General features: G+C 42.3%; 1 protein-coding gene and 1 pseudogene across 10 annotated transcripts in view; both read left to right on the top strand.

Annotated features, from left to right (window-relative positions):
* PRKAG2 (protein kinase AMP-activated non-catalytic subunit gamma 2) overlaps positions 1-10,032 on the top strand; it is a 353,035-nt gene extending 343,003 nt beyond the window's left edge. For all 10 annotated transcript variants that reach the window (XR_011648897.1, XR_011648896.1, XM_004476298.5 and 7 more), the window contains 3 exons: positions 476-622; positions 3,185-3,278; positions 8,887-10,032. Coding sequence is in view for 8 of the 10 variants with exons in the window: in XM_004476298.5 (XP_004476355.1) it covers positions 476-622; positions 3,185-3,278; positions 8,887-8,918 (273 nt within the window). In the remaining 2 variants the exon portion in view is untranslated. The remainder of the gene's footprint in view (positions 1-475; positions 623-3,184; positions 3,279-8,886) is intronic.
* A 2,726-nt stretch (positions 10,033-12,758) lies between these two features.
* Positions 12,759-17,358, top strand: LOC101424771 (ferritin light chain pseudogene; annotated as a pseudogene).
* The last annotated feature ends 867 nt before the right edge of the window (positions 17,359-18,225 follow it).

Below are 18,225 nucleotides of genomic sequence, written 5' to 3'. Positions count from 1 at the left end.
ACCCTGAGAAGCATTCTGGAGCTCTGGGCTCTGTCAGGCCTGTTCCTCCTCCAGAGTTGCTGGTGCTGGGTTACCCCAAAGCCTCCCCAGCAAATGCCTGGCTCCCTGAGAGAGTCCATCAGTACAGGCATCCTAACCCCCTGGTGCTTCTCACCCTTGGCAAATGCAGGTTCACCGTCGACAGGGTTTAGTCATTCTGGGTATAAAACAGGGTAAGAATGGGGAAAACATCTTTGGTAGAAAATACAATCAAAATTAGACACTTGTTTTAGGACTAAGATATACCATATAATGTGAAATCTTTATAATTGACAGTAATAATAATATTATTGGCATGTTATAAGCTAAAAAGAGAACTGTTGTCATAGATTGATACTAAAGATAAAAATTAGGTTGTCTTAAACTTGCTAATTTTGATCATTAATGTGAATTAAAGTTAAAGGATGTAAAAATACATTCTGTTATTTTATTACAGAATCTTGCTGCTGAAAAAACATACAATAATCTAGATATCACTGTAACCCAGGCCCTTCAGCACCGTTCACAGTATTTTGAAGGTGTTGTGAAGTGCAATAAGCTGGAAATACTGGAGACCATTGTGGATAGAATAGTAAGAGCTGAGGTGAGGTGGCTTTATTAGATTCCTTCCTTCCTTCTTTTTTTTCCCCCTCCTAAAAAGGAGACTTTACCTTGCTTCTGGACGTTACATTTGAAGTAGTATGATGCACCAAAAACACAGCTGTCCTCTCAAACGCCATCATTATTATGAGTTCAAGTAACCCTCATTTTATTACTGTATTTCAAGATTAACTCCCCCAGCTTCAACTTTCATGGATTTTAATGTGTTTCATTTTCTCTATGCATTTAAAATCTGGAGTCACTACTTGTTTTCCAAAGTATTTTAACTGACTTAGGAATATGTCTTAACTTTTTGTTAATGTCCTCAGAATTATTTGCCATTTGAAGATCATAAGCAGAAATGGGTAAGGCCTCTGTAACTATTTATAAGGACTTTGGACATTCATATGACGGAATCATGTTATAGGAGAATATATTTGTTGATGTGGAAAAACATTAACAATATATTGCAAAGATAAAAGGCCAGATACTACATATGATATAATTCTGAAAAGGCTAGAAAGATATGTACCAAAGTTTTAACAAGTGGCTGTTCCTGGGTGATAGTTGACATGGGAAGTGCTTAGTGCTTTTCTGTGTTTTCTGAGCTTTCTCTGAGCATGAGTTACTCATAGGTTAAAAAAAAAAGTTTTTTAAAATTATGGCATGCATAAAATAAATATTTTTAATGAAAAATAATTGGCTTGTCCGTTCATCTAGTAAACAGTAGAACTTTCATTGTAACATGAAACAGGTCATTCAGGAAAATAAAGATGTAGTTAAACAGTTTTCTTGGGAAGCTGACTTGGCTCAATGGATAGGGCATCCATCTACCATATGGGAGGTCCGCGGTTCAAACCCCGGGCCTCCTTGACCCTTGTGCAACTGGCCCATGCTCAGTGCTGATGCGCACAAGGAGTGCCGTGCCACACAGGGGTGTCCCTGCATAGGGGAGCCCCACGCGCAAGGAGTGCACCCCGTAAGGAGAGCCTACCCAGCGCAAAAGAAAGTGCAGCCTTCCCAGGAATGGCGCCACACACACGGAGAGTTGACACAACAAGATGACACAACAAAAAGAAACACAGATTCCCGTGCCGCTGACAACAACAGAAGCTGACAAAGAAGAACATGCAGCAGATAGACACAGAGAACAGACAACTGGGGCAGGGGGGAAGGGGAGAGAAATAAAATAAATAAATAAATCTTTGAAAAAAAAAAACAGTTTTCTAAAAGTATCCATCTTGACTTTTTTCCTAATTAAAATAATTTTTTTACCTGATTATTCCTCACTGGGGAATGAAAACAAGTTTTTTAGCTTTAATGTAGTTTGTTAGGAGAAGTATATACAATGTCAGTAATGGTTCCATTTTGTTTAAATAGCCTAAAATATAGTACTAACTTTTAGGTACCTCAGACAAGGAACATAAAGTTAGACTCAACAACAGATAAAAAGAAAATATTTTTTGTAGTCATTTCCTGTCTGGTAAAATTACTTAATACTCTGGGTGAGATGGGTTCTAAAGATAGTTATTTCATTATCATTGTTGAAATTTAACAAAAAATTTGTCTCGTATGGAATATAAATTGGTTTCTGACCCTAGATGTAAACCATCATTTTAACTTATAGTTAATGAATAATTGTGTTATATTACAGGATTAATGAACCTAAACTAAGGCTGTTTAGACAGATTTTTAAAGGAAATGTTGACTGACATGAGAAAGATGACAAAGGGATTATTTTTTAACCTAAAGAAAGCTGTGATGCCAAAAACATCACCAAACAAAATATCACTAGAGAAAGAAGAAAATATGAAACATCCCCCCTTTCTTTTGATCTCTTTCCTGTTTTCCCCATTTTGTGTCCTGTCTGACTGTTCCCTGTGTAAGAGAGGACTGTAAGGTGACCTGACTGCGCCATGCTGCCTCAGTCCCAAAGCTCCAAAACTTTAAAATCAGAAGAAAGGTGATGTTTTCTCCCGCCTTTCCTCTTGATTAGGTTGTTTGGAACACTATCCATTTGTTTTTGAAACACTTTAGGGTAGAAAATAGAGGTTAATCCAATCTGTTTAATTTTATGGTAGTTCATTTGTCCTCTGAATATTATTAATATGTGAATTTCATTAGAGAAAGGACAAAATATTCTAAGAACAGTAAGTATTATTTACGTTTCAGTGGCTGTTTGGACATCTTTCCCATGTAAAACAGGCATCTTACAGTTACTAGAAACTGAGATACAACTTTTAAAAAGGAAAACCTGTTATATTTAAGGGAATAATGTAGCTTACATTGCACTTCATGTTGAATGCTATTTTTCATATCTTACTATCTTGAAATTTGAAAACTTCTCAGCAGGACACAGGGCTGATTTTTCTTAGTAGTTCAAGCAAATCAGCATTACGTTTTAACACATATATGGTTCTACATACTATTTTTCTTCCTATTTGTGGAATGTATCCATTGTATAGTACATGACTGGCTAATGTTTTTTCCCTTTCTCTAATATCCACTTTTAAACGTTTGTTTGTTTTAATTTAAACTTTTATGTGGCCTCTTTTCTCTTTTGCAGGTTCATCGGCTGGTGGTAGTAAATGAAGTTGATAGTATTGTGGGCATTATTTCCCTGTCAGATATTCTCCAAGCCCTGATCCTCACACCAGCAGGTATAAATGTTGATGCCCAGCCTTACCGGAAGTTTACAGTAACAATAGGCAGTAGAACATAGGGTGCAGCAAGTTGTTTCCTACACTTTCCACTTAGAAATCAAGGCTTTCTGTGCATTATTTTGTAAATCAGTTTCGATAATTTTCTTTCTGGTTTTACGCTTTTAATTTTATTTATATGGGGAAAGTTTATAGAAAGTATTCTGACTTAGGAGCTTATGTCAATGCCCAGCAGTGCCTAAATGATCTAAGTTCATTGCCATATTCATCAAAACCTTTTCTATTAAAAACCTAAGGTCTCTCAGTTATGCTTTATTTGGAAATAAGTTTAAAATATAGAAGGGGAAATCGTTCAGGTTTTAACTATTGAAACCTTCATCTAGCCTTAAAAAAAAACACAACAAAAAACTTAACCAGTGTTTTGAGTATATGAAACAAAAAACCTAAACATCAACTTTCTCCCATTAATATTACATGGAAATTACATTGCTGCCAAACACAGTTAGTAGCTAAACTTATTTTCTGCCAAATTCACTTTGAGCGAGCTCTCAGGATCTCAAACAGTAAGCATGCAGAGAGACAGAGGAAGGAGAGCAATTGATGGTTTTCCTCTGTCATAAAATAAATAGTAATAGGTGGATTTAATAAGTTTTAAAGTCACCAGTCCTCTCATTCTTTCTTCTTTTTCCCACTCCTCTCAACCCCAGTTACATACAACCTCATCTTTGGTGGACTGCAGAGACCTAATACAGAGATAGTAAGATAAGTGAGACGCACTTTGAACTCCTGGCATTTAAAAACTAAACATGTATATCACAGTAATTTTTGTTGTTGTTGTTCAGAAGTCAGGGATTCTATATTAGTTGGATTAACTAGCGGAGAACTGGAAAGCAGAGATAAGTAGTGCCTGTTTTATAGTTAGTCTATAGCCTAAACATACCTACTTTAAAGGAATCCCCACCGCCTGAAAGAAACAAATCTCGTTCACTAGTTGAGAATACCAAGACAGGGGTTCTGATAGAGCAGTGATTTTTTTCACAGTACGATCAGCAGCAGCAGCACCACCTGAGACATCGTGAAATGTTGATAAAATAACTAAATGAATGCAAAATTTTTCATAACATTATTTCTAATGACCCAAAACTGGATATAACCCAAGTCTCTCTCTCAGCAGAAGAATAAATTGTGTTTATTCTGTAGAGTTGCAGGCATACCTGGTTTTATTGCATTTCACAGTGCGTTTTTTACAAATTGTGGCAGCCCTGCGTCAAGCAGGTCTGTCGGTGCCATTTTTCCAACACCATGTGCTCACTTTGTGTCTCTGTCACATTTTGGTAATTCTCACAATATTTCAAACTTTTCCATTATTATTATGTTATGGTTATCTTTTGTCAGTGATCTTTGATTTACTATTGTTTGGGGGCACCATGGACCACACCCATATAAGATAGAGAACTTAGTTGATAAATGTGTGTGTTCTGACTGCTCCACCGACGGGCCATTCCCCATCATTCCCCATCTCTCCTCAGGCCTCTCTATTGCCTTAGACACAATATTGAAATTAGGCCCATTAACAGCCCTATAAATGCCTCTGAATGTTCAAGTGAAAGGAAGAGTCACATGTGACTCACTTTATATCAAAAGCTAGAAATGATTAAGTTTAATGAGAAAGGCATTTCAAAAGCCAGGATAGGCCAAAATCTAGGCCTTTTGGACCAAACATCCAAGTTGTGGATGCAAAGGAAAAGATCTACAAGGAAAGTATAAAAGTGCTACTCCAGGGAACACACAAATGATGAGAAAGTAAAACCACCTTTTTGGTGATATGAAGCAAGTTTTAGTGGTGTAAACAGGATATGAAAGCAGCCACAACATTCCCTTAACCAAAGCCTAATCCAGAGCAAGGCCCTAACTCTCTTCAAATTCTATGAAGGCGGAAATAAATGAGGAAGCGGAAGTATAAAAGTTTGAAGATAGTAGAGGTGGTTCATGAGGCTTAAAGAAAGAAGCTGTCACCATAACATAAAAGTGCAAGGTGAAGCAGCAAGTGCTGATGTAGAAGCTGCAGCAAGTTAGCCAGATTGGCTACACAACACAGATTTGCAATGGCAACAAAACAGCCTTCTGTTGGAAGAAAATGCCGTCTAAGACTTTCACAGCTAGAGAGAGAGACATCGATGTCTGGTTTCAAAGCTTCAAAAGACAGGGTGACTCTTGTTAGGTGACTTTAAGTTGAAACCAATGCTTGCTCACCATTCTGAAAATCCTAGGGCCTTTAAGACGTGTACTAGGAAGCGGACTTGGCCCAGTGGTTAGGGCATCCGTCTACCACATGGGAGGCCAGCGGTTCAAACCCCAGGCCTCCTTGATTCGTGTGGATCTGGCCCATGCACAGTGCTGATGCGTGCAAGGAGTGCCGTGCCATGCAGGGGTGTCCCCGCATAGGAGAGCCCCACGAGCAAGGAGTGCGCCCCATAAGGAGAGCCACCCAGCTTGAAAGAAAGTGCTGCCTGCCCAGGAATGGCGCCGCACACATGGAGAATTGACGCAACAAGATGATGCAACAAAAAGAAACACAGATTCCCGTGCCACTGACAAAAACAGAAGCGGACAAAGAAGAACACGTAGCAAATAGAGAGCAGACAACTGGGGTGGGGGGAGGGGAAGGGGAGAGAAATAAATCTTTTAAAAATATATATACTAAATCTACTCTGCCTGTGCTTTATAAATGGAACAACAAAGCCTGGATAACAGCATATCTGGTTACAACATGGTTTTCTAAATATTTTAAGCTCACTGTTGAGACTTACTGCTCAGAAAAAAGATTCCTTTCAAAATATGACAGCTCCTTGACAACGCATCTGGTCACCCAAGAGCTCTGGTGGAAATGTGCGAGATTTACTCTTGTTTTCATGCCTGCTAACACAGCATCCATTCTGTAGCCCATGGAACAAGGAGTCATTTCAACTTTCCAGTCTTATGACTTAAGAAATACACTTTGTAAGGCTATAGCTGACATAGATAGCAAGTCATTTGATGGATCCAGGCAAAGTCTACTGAAAACCTGGAAAGGACTCACCATTCTAGATGTCATGAAGAACATTCAATGATTCATGGGAGAAAGTGAAAATAGCAACATTAATAGGAGTTTGGAAGAAGTTGCTTCCAACCCTCAGGGAGGACTGAGGGGTTCAAGACTTCAGTGGACGAAGTAACTGCAGATGTGGTAGAAATAGCAAGAGAATGCAGCTTAGAAGTAGAGCCAGAAGATATGACTGAACTGTTGTAATTTCATGATAAAACTTAAATGGATGAGGAATTACTTCTTATGGATGAGCAAAGAAAATGGTTTCTTGAGATGGAATCTGCTCTTGGTGAAGACGATGTGAATGATGTTGAAATGACAACAAAGGCTTTAGACTATTCCATAAACTTAGTTGATAACACAGCAGCAGCACTTGAGAGGAGTGACTCCAATTTTGAAAAAAGTTCTGCTCCCATGCTACCAAGAAATCTTTTGTGAAAGGAAGAGTCAATCAATATGGCAAATTTCATTCTTGTCTTATTTTAAGAAATTGCCACAGTCACCCCAACCTTCAGCAACCACCACCCTGATCAGTCAGCAGCCATCAAGCTTGAGGCAAGACTGTCCACCAACAAAATGATTATGAGGGAAACGGACTTGGCCCAGTGGTTAGGGCGTCCGTCTACCACATGGGAGGTCCGCGGTTCAAACCCCGGGCCTCCTTGACCTGAGTGGAGCTGGCCCATGCGCAGTGCTGATGTGCGCAAGGAGTGCCCTGCCACGCAGGGGTGTCCCCCGTGTAGGGGAGCCCCACGCGCAAGGAGTACACCCTGTAAGGAGAGCTGCCCAGCGCAAAATAAAGTGCAGCCTGCCCAGGAATGGCGCCGCACACACTTCCCATGCCGCTGAAGACAACAGAAGCGGACAAAGAAACAAGATGCAGCAAATAGACCCAGAGAACAGGCAACCAGGGGAGGGGGGGGAATTAAATAAAAAATAAATAAATAAATCTTAAAAAAAAAAAAAACGATTATGACTCTGAAAGCTAAGATAATGTTTGGTGTTTTTTTAGCAGTATTTTTAAATTAAGGTATATACATTGGGTTTTTTGTTGTTTCTTTTTTAAGATATAATGCTATTGCACACTCAACAGACGATAGTATAGTGTAAACATAACAGTTTTATGCACTGGGAAACCAAAAAATTTGTGTGACTGACTTTATTACAGTGGTCTGGAACCAAACGCGCAGTGTCTCTGAGGTATGCCTGTGCTATATAGCACTGAAAGGAACAAATAACGCTATACTGAACAATGGGTGAATCCCATAAACATAATATTGAGCAAAGGAAGCCAAAATAATCCAAAAGTGTGATAAAATTTATGTTTTTCTAAACAGGCAAAAACTATTTTGCATTTTTGTTCAAATTAGAAAAAGCCTCTTCTGTGGGAAGACTCGTTCCCACAGGTACACAACTTGGTACCCTACAGGAAAAAGATACTCCTTTTTCCAGACATCATGACCCTCTACCAAGAAACCCAGGTTGGCCAGTGAATCAATGATAATTAATATGCTAATGCATTCATGAGAGATAGCATGGTAGAAGTCTCAAACTGGAAGTCCAAAATTCTTAGTCCTAGTCCCACTTTATTCCACCTAAAAGGTGTCTGGTTTTAGGCAAGTTACTTAACCTTATTTAGCCCCAGTTTCTTAAAACTATGGAATTAACAGGCTAATTAGCAAGCCCTATCTCCTTCCTAAGATATTATGAGAATGAAATGAGTAACATGAGTTAAAGCTATTTGTGCTCTATTAGATGCTATGTCCAGAACAAGCATTGTTGGGCAGATGGCTTTATGAGAACCAGAGACACTTTTATCTACTATTATGCAAATAAAAAGTACCAGGGGTTATTCTTTCCACTGGATAATGGTCACAGTTTCCATTAAGGATACTGATTCAATACAGTAATACTTTCACTTTTTCAAAAAGTTTTCCACACACAAACCTAAGTATCTACACATACATCCAATACGGGTAAGCAACCTAATGGTAGTAGTTATACTTGTTTAGGCCCTTATTCTAATAGATAATCTCTTTCAAAGATTTGTTGTCTTGTGTCTGGCAAGAACATAGGAGAAAATCTGCTGTGATGAGAAAAGTAGTACTCTTAGTCCATTTTGAAATATTTTATGTGCAATCATCCTGAAGCATGTTATGCTGCCTTTTATTTTACATTTTTGTATGTACAGCCAAAATACTTTGCACCTTCACAAAAACACATACATATATATTTTTTTGAATGTTTAGTAATGGAATCCTTTTTTCCCCCAAATTAGATGTTATGTATTTGGAATTACAATACGTAACATGACTTGAAAGCAAGCGGCTCTCATTGTAAATGGGGTTGGAGAGCGTGGAGCTGCTCGTTTCTCTCCTTCTCCCCCTTTCTGCAGCCTCTGGAGCATCCTCCTGAGGCCCTACAGGGTACTGATAGGGCAAATCACTGCTTTTCTTATATAGGACACAGACGTCTTCAAAATGTTTTGACATCACCATGAAATTATTTTTCATCTGCCAACAGGTGCCAAACAGAAGGAGACTGAAGCGGAATGATGCTGTGAATGTGGAAGCCTTTGTCGGAAAACTTGAACAAAGCTTCTGGGTCATGGTTTGCCTCATGAACGCTGACTGCAATAGAAGAGAGTAAAATGGTTAAGAATGTATATCAGGGTTTAGTGATGGGTATTTTTTTTTCCAGTGATGTCAAAACTAAGTAAAAAAAAAAAAAGATGATTTTAAGTGCTTGAATAGTCAGGCTTGCATTAAGGCTTTTTTCAGACCTTTTCCAAAAGATTTCAAATGCTATAAGTCATTAAAGTACACTGTGTCCTGAAATTTTTATTATTTTTCATTTCAAAGAATTCACTGGTATTTAACAGGCAATATGACATAAGGCGAGTGTATGGCATATTCATATCATAGTGCCTTATGTCAGAATACAGCAATATGTCATCACTATTGCCCATCATTGCTGGAGAATGTATTTGTGTAAGGTGACACCATGTTTGAATGTGAAAGTCTTTGAACCTTTTACCAAATCAGTTTCTTTTCATTAGGTTTGTCAAAACGTTGTGATTTGAATATGATTACTTTAAAACTTTGGCAGTTTTGTGTTCAAATGTTTTGTTCTGAACTACAGTGTAAAATAAAACTGCTTATTTATTTTTACTTTCATGGCAGTTTTTTACACATCTTTTGGTGGGTAAACGTCACCATATCCATTAATAAAATATTAATTATTTTTAAATGACAAATTTCTCATTATTTAAGTTTGGATCTGGAAAGGATATGTCTTCTAAAATAGTCACTGTTAGATTTTAAAGTTAAAGTTTCTAAAAGCATGTGTGGAAACCTACTCTGTACTGTACTGTAAATAGGCAAAAGTTGTCAAGGAAATGAAGTGCCGGAAAGATGTCTATTTTTCCTTGTGTATGGAAATGTAAAATCATGATGTTTGTATGACTGCTGATGACGATTGTTTTTGTAAATTTTATTGTGGCATATACAGTATTGTCATACAGTTGAAGAGAAACAAAGTTTCCTAATGTAAGTGCTCTGAAAATGTTGATGCTGTATATATGAGTATAGTTTGATTTTGGGGTTTTTTTTTTTTGGTTTTTTTGTTTTGTTTTTGCAAATCAAAGAAAATAAATGCTACTATATACCATTTTGTTAAAGAAGTTCTTAAAACTACAACATATTTCAGCACGTCTTCAATAAAATTCAGGCAGTTCTCTACTTAGATATTTCTCCCTAAATAAAAGAGGCCATGAATTCTTGTATCCTTTTATCCCATCATCATCAGAAAGAAAAAACAACTTAATGGTTTGATTCTAAACTCTATACTTCTCCATTATTCAGTATTTAATTAAAAATTGCCACACAGATATTCTTGTGCTAAGGTGTCAGTTTTTTAATTTCCTAGTAGGCCAAATATGAAAGAGCATTTGTATATAGTTTTCCCAAAGAGACAATTGTGAATGTAATTTCAGCTAATAGTAGTATTTGGAGAAAAGTCCCCAAACTGATAAAAGAACACAGATTTGAAACTCAGAATATGTTAATCCACCCTTTTAGTGTACCCACACACAAGAGTGTGTACATACCACAAAGTATATAGTTGACATGGTATTAATATGTATTTTCTGCTTCAGAAAATAGTGTTTGAGCCTCTTTAAATGTATTAGCAATTTCTTGTCACATGAGGAACATGTATGTTCAATAGGTCTCTTACCTTCCTTATATGTTTAATGGTTTTTGAGTTCCCTGGCACACCCACAAAGGCTTGACACATCTGTAAATGTTACACACGTGGTTCTACCCTGGAGCAACCTCTTCTCAACACTAGGCTACAAAGGTGTGTTGTGTTGTTTTCATCTAAGACTTAGAATGTATTCTGGCAAATGTGATAAAGACTTGATTATATTAAATGTGCCTTTCTAGAAATAGGGAATTGTGGTACCTAAATAAGACCAAGTCTCATAAAATACTAAGTATTGGTAATTATTGAGTGAAGTATTGAAGGAGATCTAAGCAATTCTAGATATAGACATGCACTTTAGAAACCCCTGCTGGACATATTTCAGGTATGGCAGGCTTGTCCCACAAGTGCTCACCAGTCCTGCGGGCCCAGAGGCCCAGGGGAGCCTCCCGCCCTCCCCTCTGTGGCCCTCACACCCTAAAGTGGTGCTGAGGGTATTTCAAATGAGGCCGTGAACATGAAAGCAGGATGTCCAAAGCACCACAAAAGAGCATATAGACCAGCACCTGCTCCAAAAATGGAGTATGTTCATTCTTTTATATTCTAATGTCTAAGAGAAACTCAATATCAAGTAGTTGAACTGACAAAATGCCTTATAACATTTTCTTAGAGAAATACTTGCATGTGCAGTCTTCTGAATCAGGGGAGATTTTGCCCCCCAGGGGACATAAGACAATGGGAACATTTTTCATTGTGCAACTCCGAAAGGGAAGGAAGTGCTACTGGCATCTAGTAGGCAAGGGCCAGGGCTGCTGCTAAACAGCCTACAATGACCAGGTCAGACCCTTAGAAGAAAGAACTACCCTGCCCCAAAGGTCCATAGTGTCAAGTTCTGGGAAGAAAGCTGCCATAAACAATTAGAATCGTATGGGTATTTTGGTTACATTTGCTGCTACCTAACTGAATTCACTTACCTTTGGGGAAAAAAATCTATGACCAGGCAGCCTTTCTGAGAAAGGGGGAAAGAGATAATCCATGAGAGAACTCTATAGGTCCATCTGTATGACCCTTGTCACAATTTCCTTCTAAAACATCTTCACCAAAAAGTAGGTTTGCTTTACATAACACACTCTCAAGAGAAGATTCCTACCCATAGGGAAATAATTTGGAAATAAATTTTACTCATTTTACTTTCATGAAGAAATCTAGAACAGTCTCCAAAATTATTTTTCACCTACAAATACCTACAAAGCTGGCCTGGTTGTAAGTTTACATATATCCACACATTTTCACGTTCAGATTCACATCCTCTCATTAAGGATACTGAACCTCATCTTATCTCTTGAACTAAACATAATGCATTAAAATTTACCTTTAGATGCTGGCTTAACGAAGAAAATAGTAAAATAGTGGAGCTTATTTCATTTAGTTCTTAAAAGCATATTATTCTTTCCTAAAGGAAGGTCAGGAGAAGAAGCGGGGACGGGGAATCCTAAGGTACCCAGTTCTCTCTGGACATTTCTGCTTTGAGCACTAACAACCTATACCTAAGAGGAACTTGCAGATCAGAATCTGAAAAGTCAAAGATCATACACACTGCCCTGGTTCCACGTGTGTTTTCCCTCCCTGTAAAACCTGAGTCAGAATCACTTGAGATACTCAGTAAAGTTCTTTATACTTTCTGGGCCTATAGAATTAGACTCCAGAAGTGAGACAAGTTTTAAGCACACTCCAGTTGGAGAACCAGAGAGCCCCCAGCGACACCTATTTCCAGTATATTTGAGAAAGAATCACACCTGTCCTGCTTGCCACTCTTGGGAACTCACCTGCATCTTGCACTCCCTTGCCATGCTCCTGGCTCCAGCCTGTGGCACCTGCGCATGGGGACACTGCAAGAGACCATCGCTCCCCACCGCCAGGCACCCGGCCGAGCAGGTATCAAACCCACCAGCCAGCTACCATCTCAGAAAATGTGAACACATCTACATGTACTTTGCCACAGTTAAAGGGAATAGGCCACGATCAGGGCAGGGCTCTGACAGCACCTTTTTTATTTCTGCTGAAGGAGGGGGTCTCTGTATAGAATCCACCCTCTCCAAGCAGCAGGACATCCGCTAAGGCAGTTACTGGTTCCAAAGTCACCCCAGAGGGTCCACGAGTATGACCATATCTGACAGCCTTTGGCTTTGCTCATGCACGAGAGCAGAGGACTGGAGGAGAAGCGGTCTGTGGCCACTTGGGCCAGAGCAGACCTGCCCCCTCCTCGCCCACCACCTCGCACAGCCCCCACCCCCAGCGGGCCCTGCACACCTGCCTGTGTAGGCATCGGTGGTCCTGGCAAGTGATTGGATTGGATGCATGTCGTCCAGAACATGTACTAATTCCAGGAGACATGACATTCACATCCAGCCCACAGACGAGCTTGTTGTTCTGTTTACCCTGGAGGTTTCCAATTAAACTCCAAATTTCTACTTCCCTTGAAAAATCCAAGAGTAGGCAGCACTGGGCCTGCATTCCCATATGGCAACAAGCTGGCCTATTGGCCGCCCCTTAGATAATCGCCTTTAGTCATTGTTAGAACAGTTTCATTCCTTCCCTTCATACCCTCTCCTCTTTAAATTATGTCCTTGAGCCTGTCGGAAATAAGAAAAGGGCCCCATGCTGAGCCCTGTGCTTTTTCTTTTGCTCACTCATATTTTTAATATCAAGAACATGTTGACATGATATTTCAGATAGATTGGATTAGATTTTATTATTAAAATTAATTTCGCCTGCTTTACTTCTTACTAGACAGTGGCTTCACTACACAAGACCAGGTGGAAATTTCAAACCATGGCTTGTAAGATCTATTAAACCCTTGGCCAGGGAAGACAGAAGGAAAGCAGCGCATCCCTTCTGCCTTTCGGGATCAGAAGGAAAGCAGCGCATCCCTTCTGCCTTTCGGGATCAAGCGCAAGCTCTGGTGTCCACCCCAGGCCTCCGTGCTCTGGCCCCCTCTAGGCCATGGCTCCTGGCTGACCCTGGCAGGCCCCTCCTTTGTGATTTTCTTTTTTTTTTTTTTTTTTTAAAGATTTATTTTTATTTATTTATTTCCCCTCCCCTCCCCCGGTTGTCTGTTTTCTGTGTCTTTTTGCTGCGTCTTGTTTCTTGTTTCTTTGTCCGCTTCTGTTGTCGGCAGCGGCACGGGAAGTGTGGGTGGCGCCATTCCTGGGCAGGCTGCTCCCTCCTTCGCACTGGGCGGCTCTCCTTATGGGTGCACTCCTTGCGCGTGGGGCTCCCCTACGCGGGGGACACCCTGCGTGGCGCGTCACTCCTTGCGCGCATCAGCACTGCGCATGGGCCAGCTCCACACGGGTCAAGGAGGCCCGGGGCTTGAACCGCGGGCCTCCCATGTGGTAGACGGACGCCCTAACCACTGGGCCAAAGTCCGTTTCCCTCCTTTGTGATTTTCTTCTGCCCTCTGGCCCCAGGCACTGTGACCCTCGTGACAGCTTCCCCCTACTTGGTCAAGGTGAGAGGACCACACAGTGCAGAACCTTGACCTCTATCTGCAGTCCTGCCCTCCTGAGCTCCAGAATGATGGTTTCCCCTGTCTACCGGGAATTCCCAACAAAAAATCACGCAGCCATCTCACGACAGCAGGACTTCGCACTGTCCAACAGGTCCTTCCTCTCGCCACCTTTGTCAGTTGCACACCCAAGGGCAGAGAAGCTAGAAACCTCAGAATTACTGTGAACGTCTTAATCCCTCCCTCTGCCCTCCCCTCTTCTTTGAAAACACATCATAAAATGGCATTTCTGACAAAGCTTTCAAATGTATCCAAATTTACCAGCCCTAAAAAAGCATCCCTTCCAACCTCTACTCACAGCTGCTAGAATTGTATTTTTAAACCAAAAACATGCATGTTTCATTTCACTACTCAGAAATCCTCAATGGCCCTCCTGCCTGCATAATCAAGTCCAATCTTCTGAGCACGGAAATGAAGACTCAGTTGATTTGGAGCTCCTCACCCCAGAAAAACGTGCTTAAACTTAATCCATTCCTGTGGACGCCCACTGGCCCTGCAGATAGGGCTGCAAGTCTGAGGTCTGCCAGTCTCCATGGGGGGTGGAAAGACTACTTGACCTGGGTCCACCCACACCTTCCCAGAAAGGAAACTGAGGCTGGCTGCAGGAGCCAGGAGTAGAAACCAGAAGTGAGCCCTTCACACTGCCATAGAAGCAGCAGCAGATTCCATCAGCCCACTCCCGATCCTCACAACATCCAGAGGCAGCCAGGCCCTGGTGTTTGGAGAAATTTCTGTGTGCCCTGTCTCTTTGACCCTTGTCTTCTTTTTTTTGCCAGCTGAAACAATTTCCAGAAACTTCACAAAACTGCTTTAGGGACAGCTGAGCAGGGATTTGGGCCCTGGGATAAGTCCTAATCAGAAGTGTCAGGTCAGAGGAGGGGAGAAGTGGTCCCTGATTTGGGGGTCTCTCAAAAATGGCCCCAGTAGACCAGTCTTGAATGAGGGGATTTGGTCAGGCTCCAAGGCCCACCTCATCTGCTACTTTTCAGAGCCATGCCAAAGAGAAGAGTGGTGTTAGCCCCAATCCCTCTAGGGTTCAATATCGATGTATTTAAATATTACACTGGGCTGGGGCACCTGCTGGGACGGTGCCAGGCTGTTCTGGAGGTGCAGCAGAGCCCTGCAGGGGCGCTTACACCCTCGGGTGGCGCTTAGAAGCAAGGGAAAGAAAACAGCAGTGTGAGAGGGACCTCGAGGCTTCTGCTCCAGCTGTTTCCTCTTTCTGGAATGTTTTTCTCCCAGATAGCTAACTCCTCACCGCCTTCAGTCCTCCTGAGATCTCATCACCTCCAGGAGGCCTGCCCTGACCACACCCTGTTAACAATAATTACCACTAAGGCAAAGAGCAAGCAAAGAATAAGAAAAGACGGCCCAGTGCTTTTTTCCTACAGGCACTTGGTAAGTGCCTCATACACGTGATCTCTTCCATGGTCACGACATCATGAGGTGGTCTTCATTACGGTCCTTTCACAGATGGGAGGAAACAGGCACAGCGTTCTAGCACTACCTCAGCCAACGTCACCTTCAAGCCAAGGCCTCGACTTGATAATCGGCCTGACTCCAAAGCCCACGCTCTCAGTCCTAGTTCTAAACCACCTCCCCCTTTACAACATATTTTACTAATTTTTTTTTCTGCAATAGGAATTTGACTTTTTCACCCTTGTTTGCCACTAGGTGTGAGCAAAGCCTAGATCTTCATTGCTGGGAAACCACAAGGACACCTGTAGGGAGAGCCTCAGAGCTCCCCTTTTCCCACTGGTGGGACCCACTCATTCCCCAGGAAGCACCTTTCTTGTGCTGAATCCCTGGTTTTGACAATGAAATTATAAGATCCCTGGTTGAGAGCAGAATTTAAGTCACTTTGAGTTCATGCATTGTAGTGTTGTAGAATTTGAGAGAGGTTCAATTATTTGCGTATAGAGGCGCCAGGACTCAGGAATGATTTTGAGAGGGAAAAATGGTTTATTGCCGGCCGGCCGGACTCAGGAGCTTTCTGTTTCAATCCCGAGCCCCGAACAAGACTCCTGAGTCCCTTTTATACAGAGAAGAAAGGCCAAATGGTCCTTTTGTCTCAGTTCTCAATAGGCTTGAATTAGTATATATCTTCCACATCCTAGGTAAGCCCCCAGCATGGACTTCACACATTCCAGATAAGCCTCTAGCCCATTTGGTCTACATTTTGCCTGAATACTTAAAGTTTATAGACTTTGCATTGTTAAACCGTTTCCTGGGACTGGAGTCGCTGCCACGGTTACCAAGGGCAGGACTGTAGCCTCTTATTGTCCCACACCCACAAGTCACAGACAGCTTGGGTTATCTATTAAGAGACAATGAGCCTCCCACCCATAGCCCACATCAGTAGATGTTTAATCAAGAAAAGGAGAGACAGTGCGCCTGGCGGTCCCACGGATCTGTCTCTTGCTTCGACAGTGTTTGAACGGAACAGACCCGGGGCCTCTTCCCCACACCCTCGGCGTCGACCACCTTGCACCTGCTTCTCCAGTTGCAACCTCCGGCCATCCCCCGCTGGGCCATCCCCCGCTGCCGGGTCCAGTTAACCCCGCTTTTTTGTGGTTAGCTCCTCATTGTCAACCAACCACGAACTCCCAGATCCGTCAGCATTATTCCGTCGACATGGAGGCCTCTGTGAACTGCCTGGTCACCCGCAGCTGCAGGCCTCCTACACCTACCTCTCTCAGGGCTACTACTTCCACCGCGACGATGTGGCCCTGAAGGGCATGGACCACTTCTTCCGCGAGTTGGCGAAGGAGAAGCGCGAGGGCACCGAGCATCTCTTGAACATGCAAAACCAGCGTGGCGGCCGCGCCCTCTTCCAGGACATGCAGAAGCCTTCCCGGGATGAGTGGGGTAATACCCTGGATGCCATGGAGGCTGCCCTGGTCCTGGGGAAGTCCCTGAACCAGGCCCTTTTGGATCTGCATGCCCTGGGATCGGCCAACACAGACGCCCTTGTCTGTGACTTCCTGGAGAACCATTTCCTCTTCCTCGATGGGGAGGTGAAACTGATCAAGAAGACAGGCGACCACCTGACCAGCCTCGGCAAGCTTGCTGGCCCGCAGGCACGGCTGGGCAAGTATCTCTTTGACAGGCTCACCCTCAAGCAGACTGGGAGCCTCTGGAGCCCAGAGGCCGTGGGGGAGGGCTCTATTCCCCCAGCCTGGAGGCACTCTTCTCCTGCCAAGCCAAAAGAAGCAACAATTTAGCAATCCTGCTTAGGAAATGAGCTGCTTCTTCCAAGGAAATTTTTCTTCTGTTTGCCTCTTGGGCTGGCCTCTAAGATCCAATCAGCTGCTGCTGGAGGACAGAGGAGAGATCCCCGAGCCCTCCTCTTCCTAGATCTGTGACCTTCCTGTAAATTACTTAACCTCTCTGTGCCTCAATTCCCAGATCTGTAAATTGGAGATAATAGTGCCTACTTTAGAGAGGAGGTGAGAGATTTAAATTAGACAATTTAACACAGCATAGTATAAGAAGACGATGGATGTTCATTCTTATTCTTCAAGTTTTATCCAGACTTGCTGTCAGGACAATCAAATGCTACAGCATCTATCTGTGCTCTTGTTCTCACCCAGGAGATTTCTCACTCATGACCCCTCTATTTTAACTTTTAAACAGGGAGGAAGGGAGGGAGGGGAGCAGGGAAGGAACGGAGACCTTCTTAGATCAAACTGTGTGGTTATGGGTTGAATTGTGTTCGCCAAAAAGATAAGTTGAAGGCTTAACCGCTGGTACCTGCGAATGTACCTGATTTGGAAACAGGGACATTGCAAATGGAATCCGTTAAAACGAGGCCATGCTGGATTAGAAGGGCCTTAAGCCAATATGACTGGTGTTCTTATAAAGGGGGAAGAGACAGAGAGAAAAATGCCAGGAGGCCACGTGGAGACCAGGAGGCGGAGACCGGAGTGATGCAGCTGCAAACCAAGGACAGCTGGTAGCCAGAAGCTGGACGCGGCAAGGTTTCTCCCCTGCAGTGTCCGCAGGAGCTCGGCCCTGCCTTCGCCGTCATTTCAGACTTCCCACCTCCAGAGCTGTGACAGGATACACTTCTGCATGCAGTTTGTGGTACA

Source organism: Dasypus novemcinctus, chromosome 5 (genome assembly GCF_030445035.2).
Source record: "Dasypus novemcinctus isolate mDasNov1 chromosome 5, mDasNov1.1.hap2, whole genome shotgun sequence".
Lineage (NCBI taxonomy): Eukaryota > Metazoa > Chordata > Mammalia > Cingulata > Dasypodidae > Dasypus > Dasypus novemcinctus.
The sequence above is the reverse complement of the archived record's forward strand: the minus strand, read 5'-3'. Positions and strand labels throughout refer to the sequence as shown.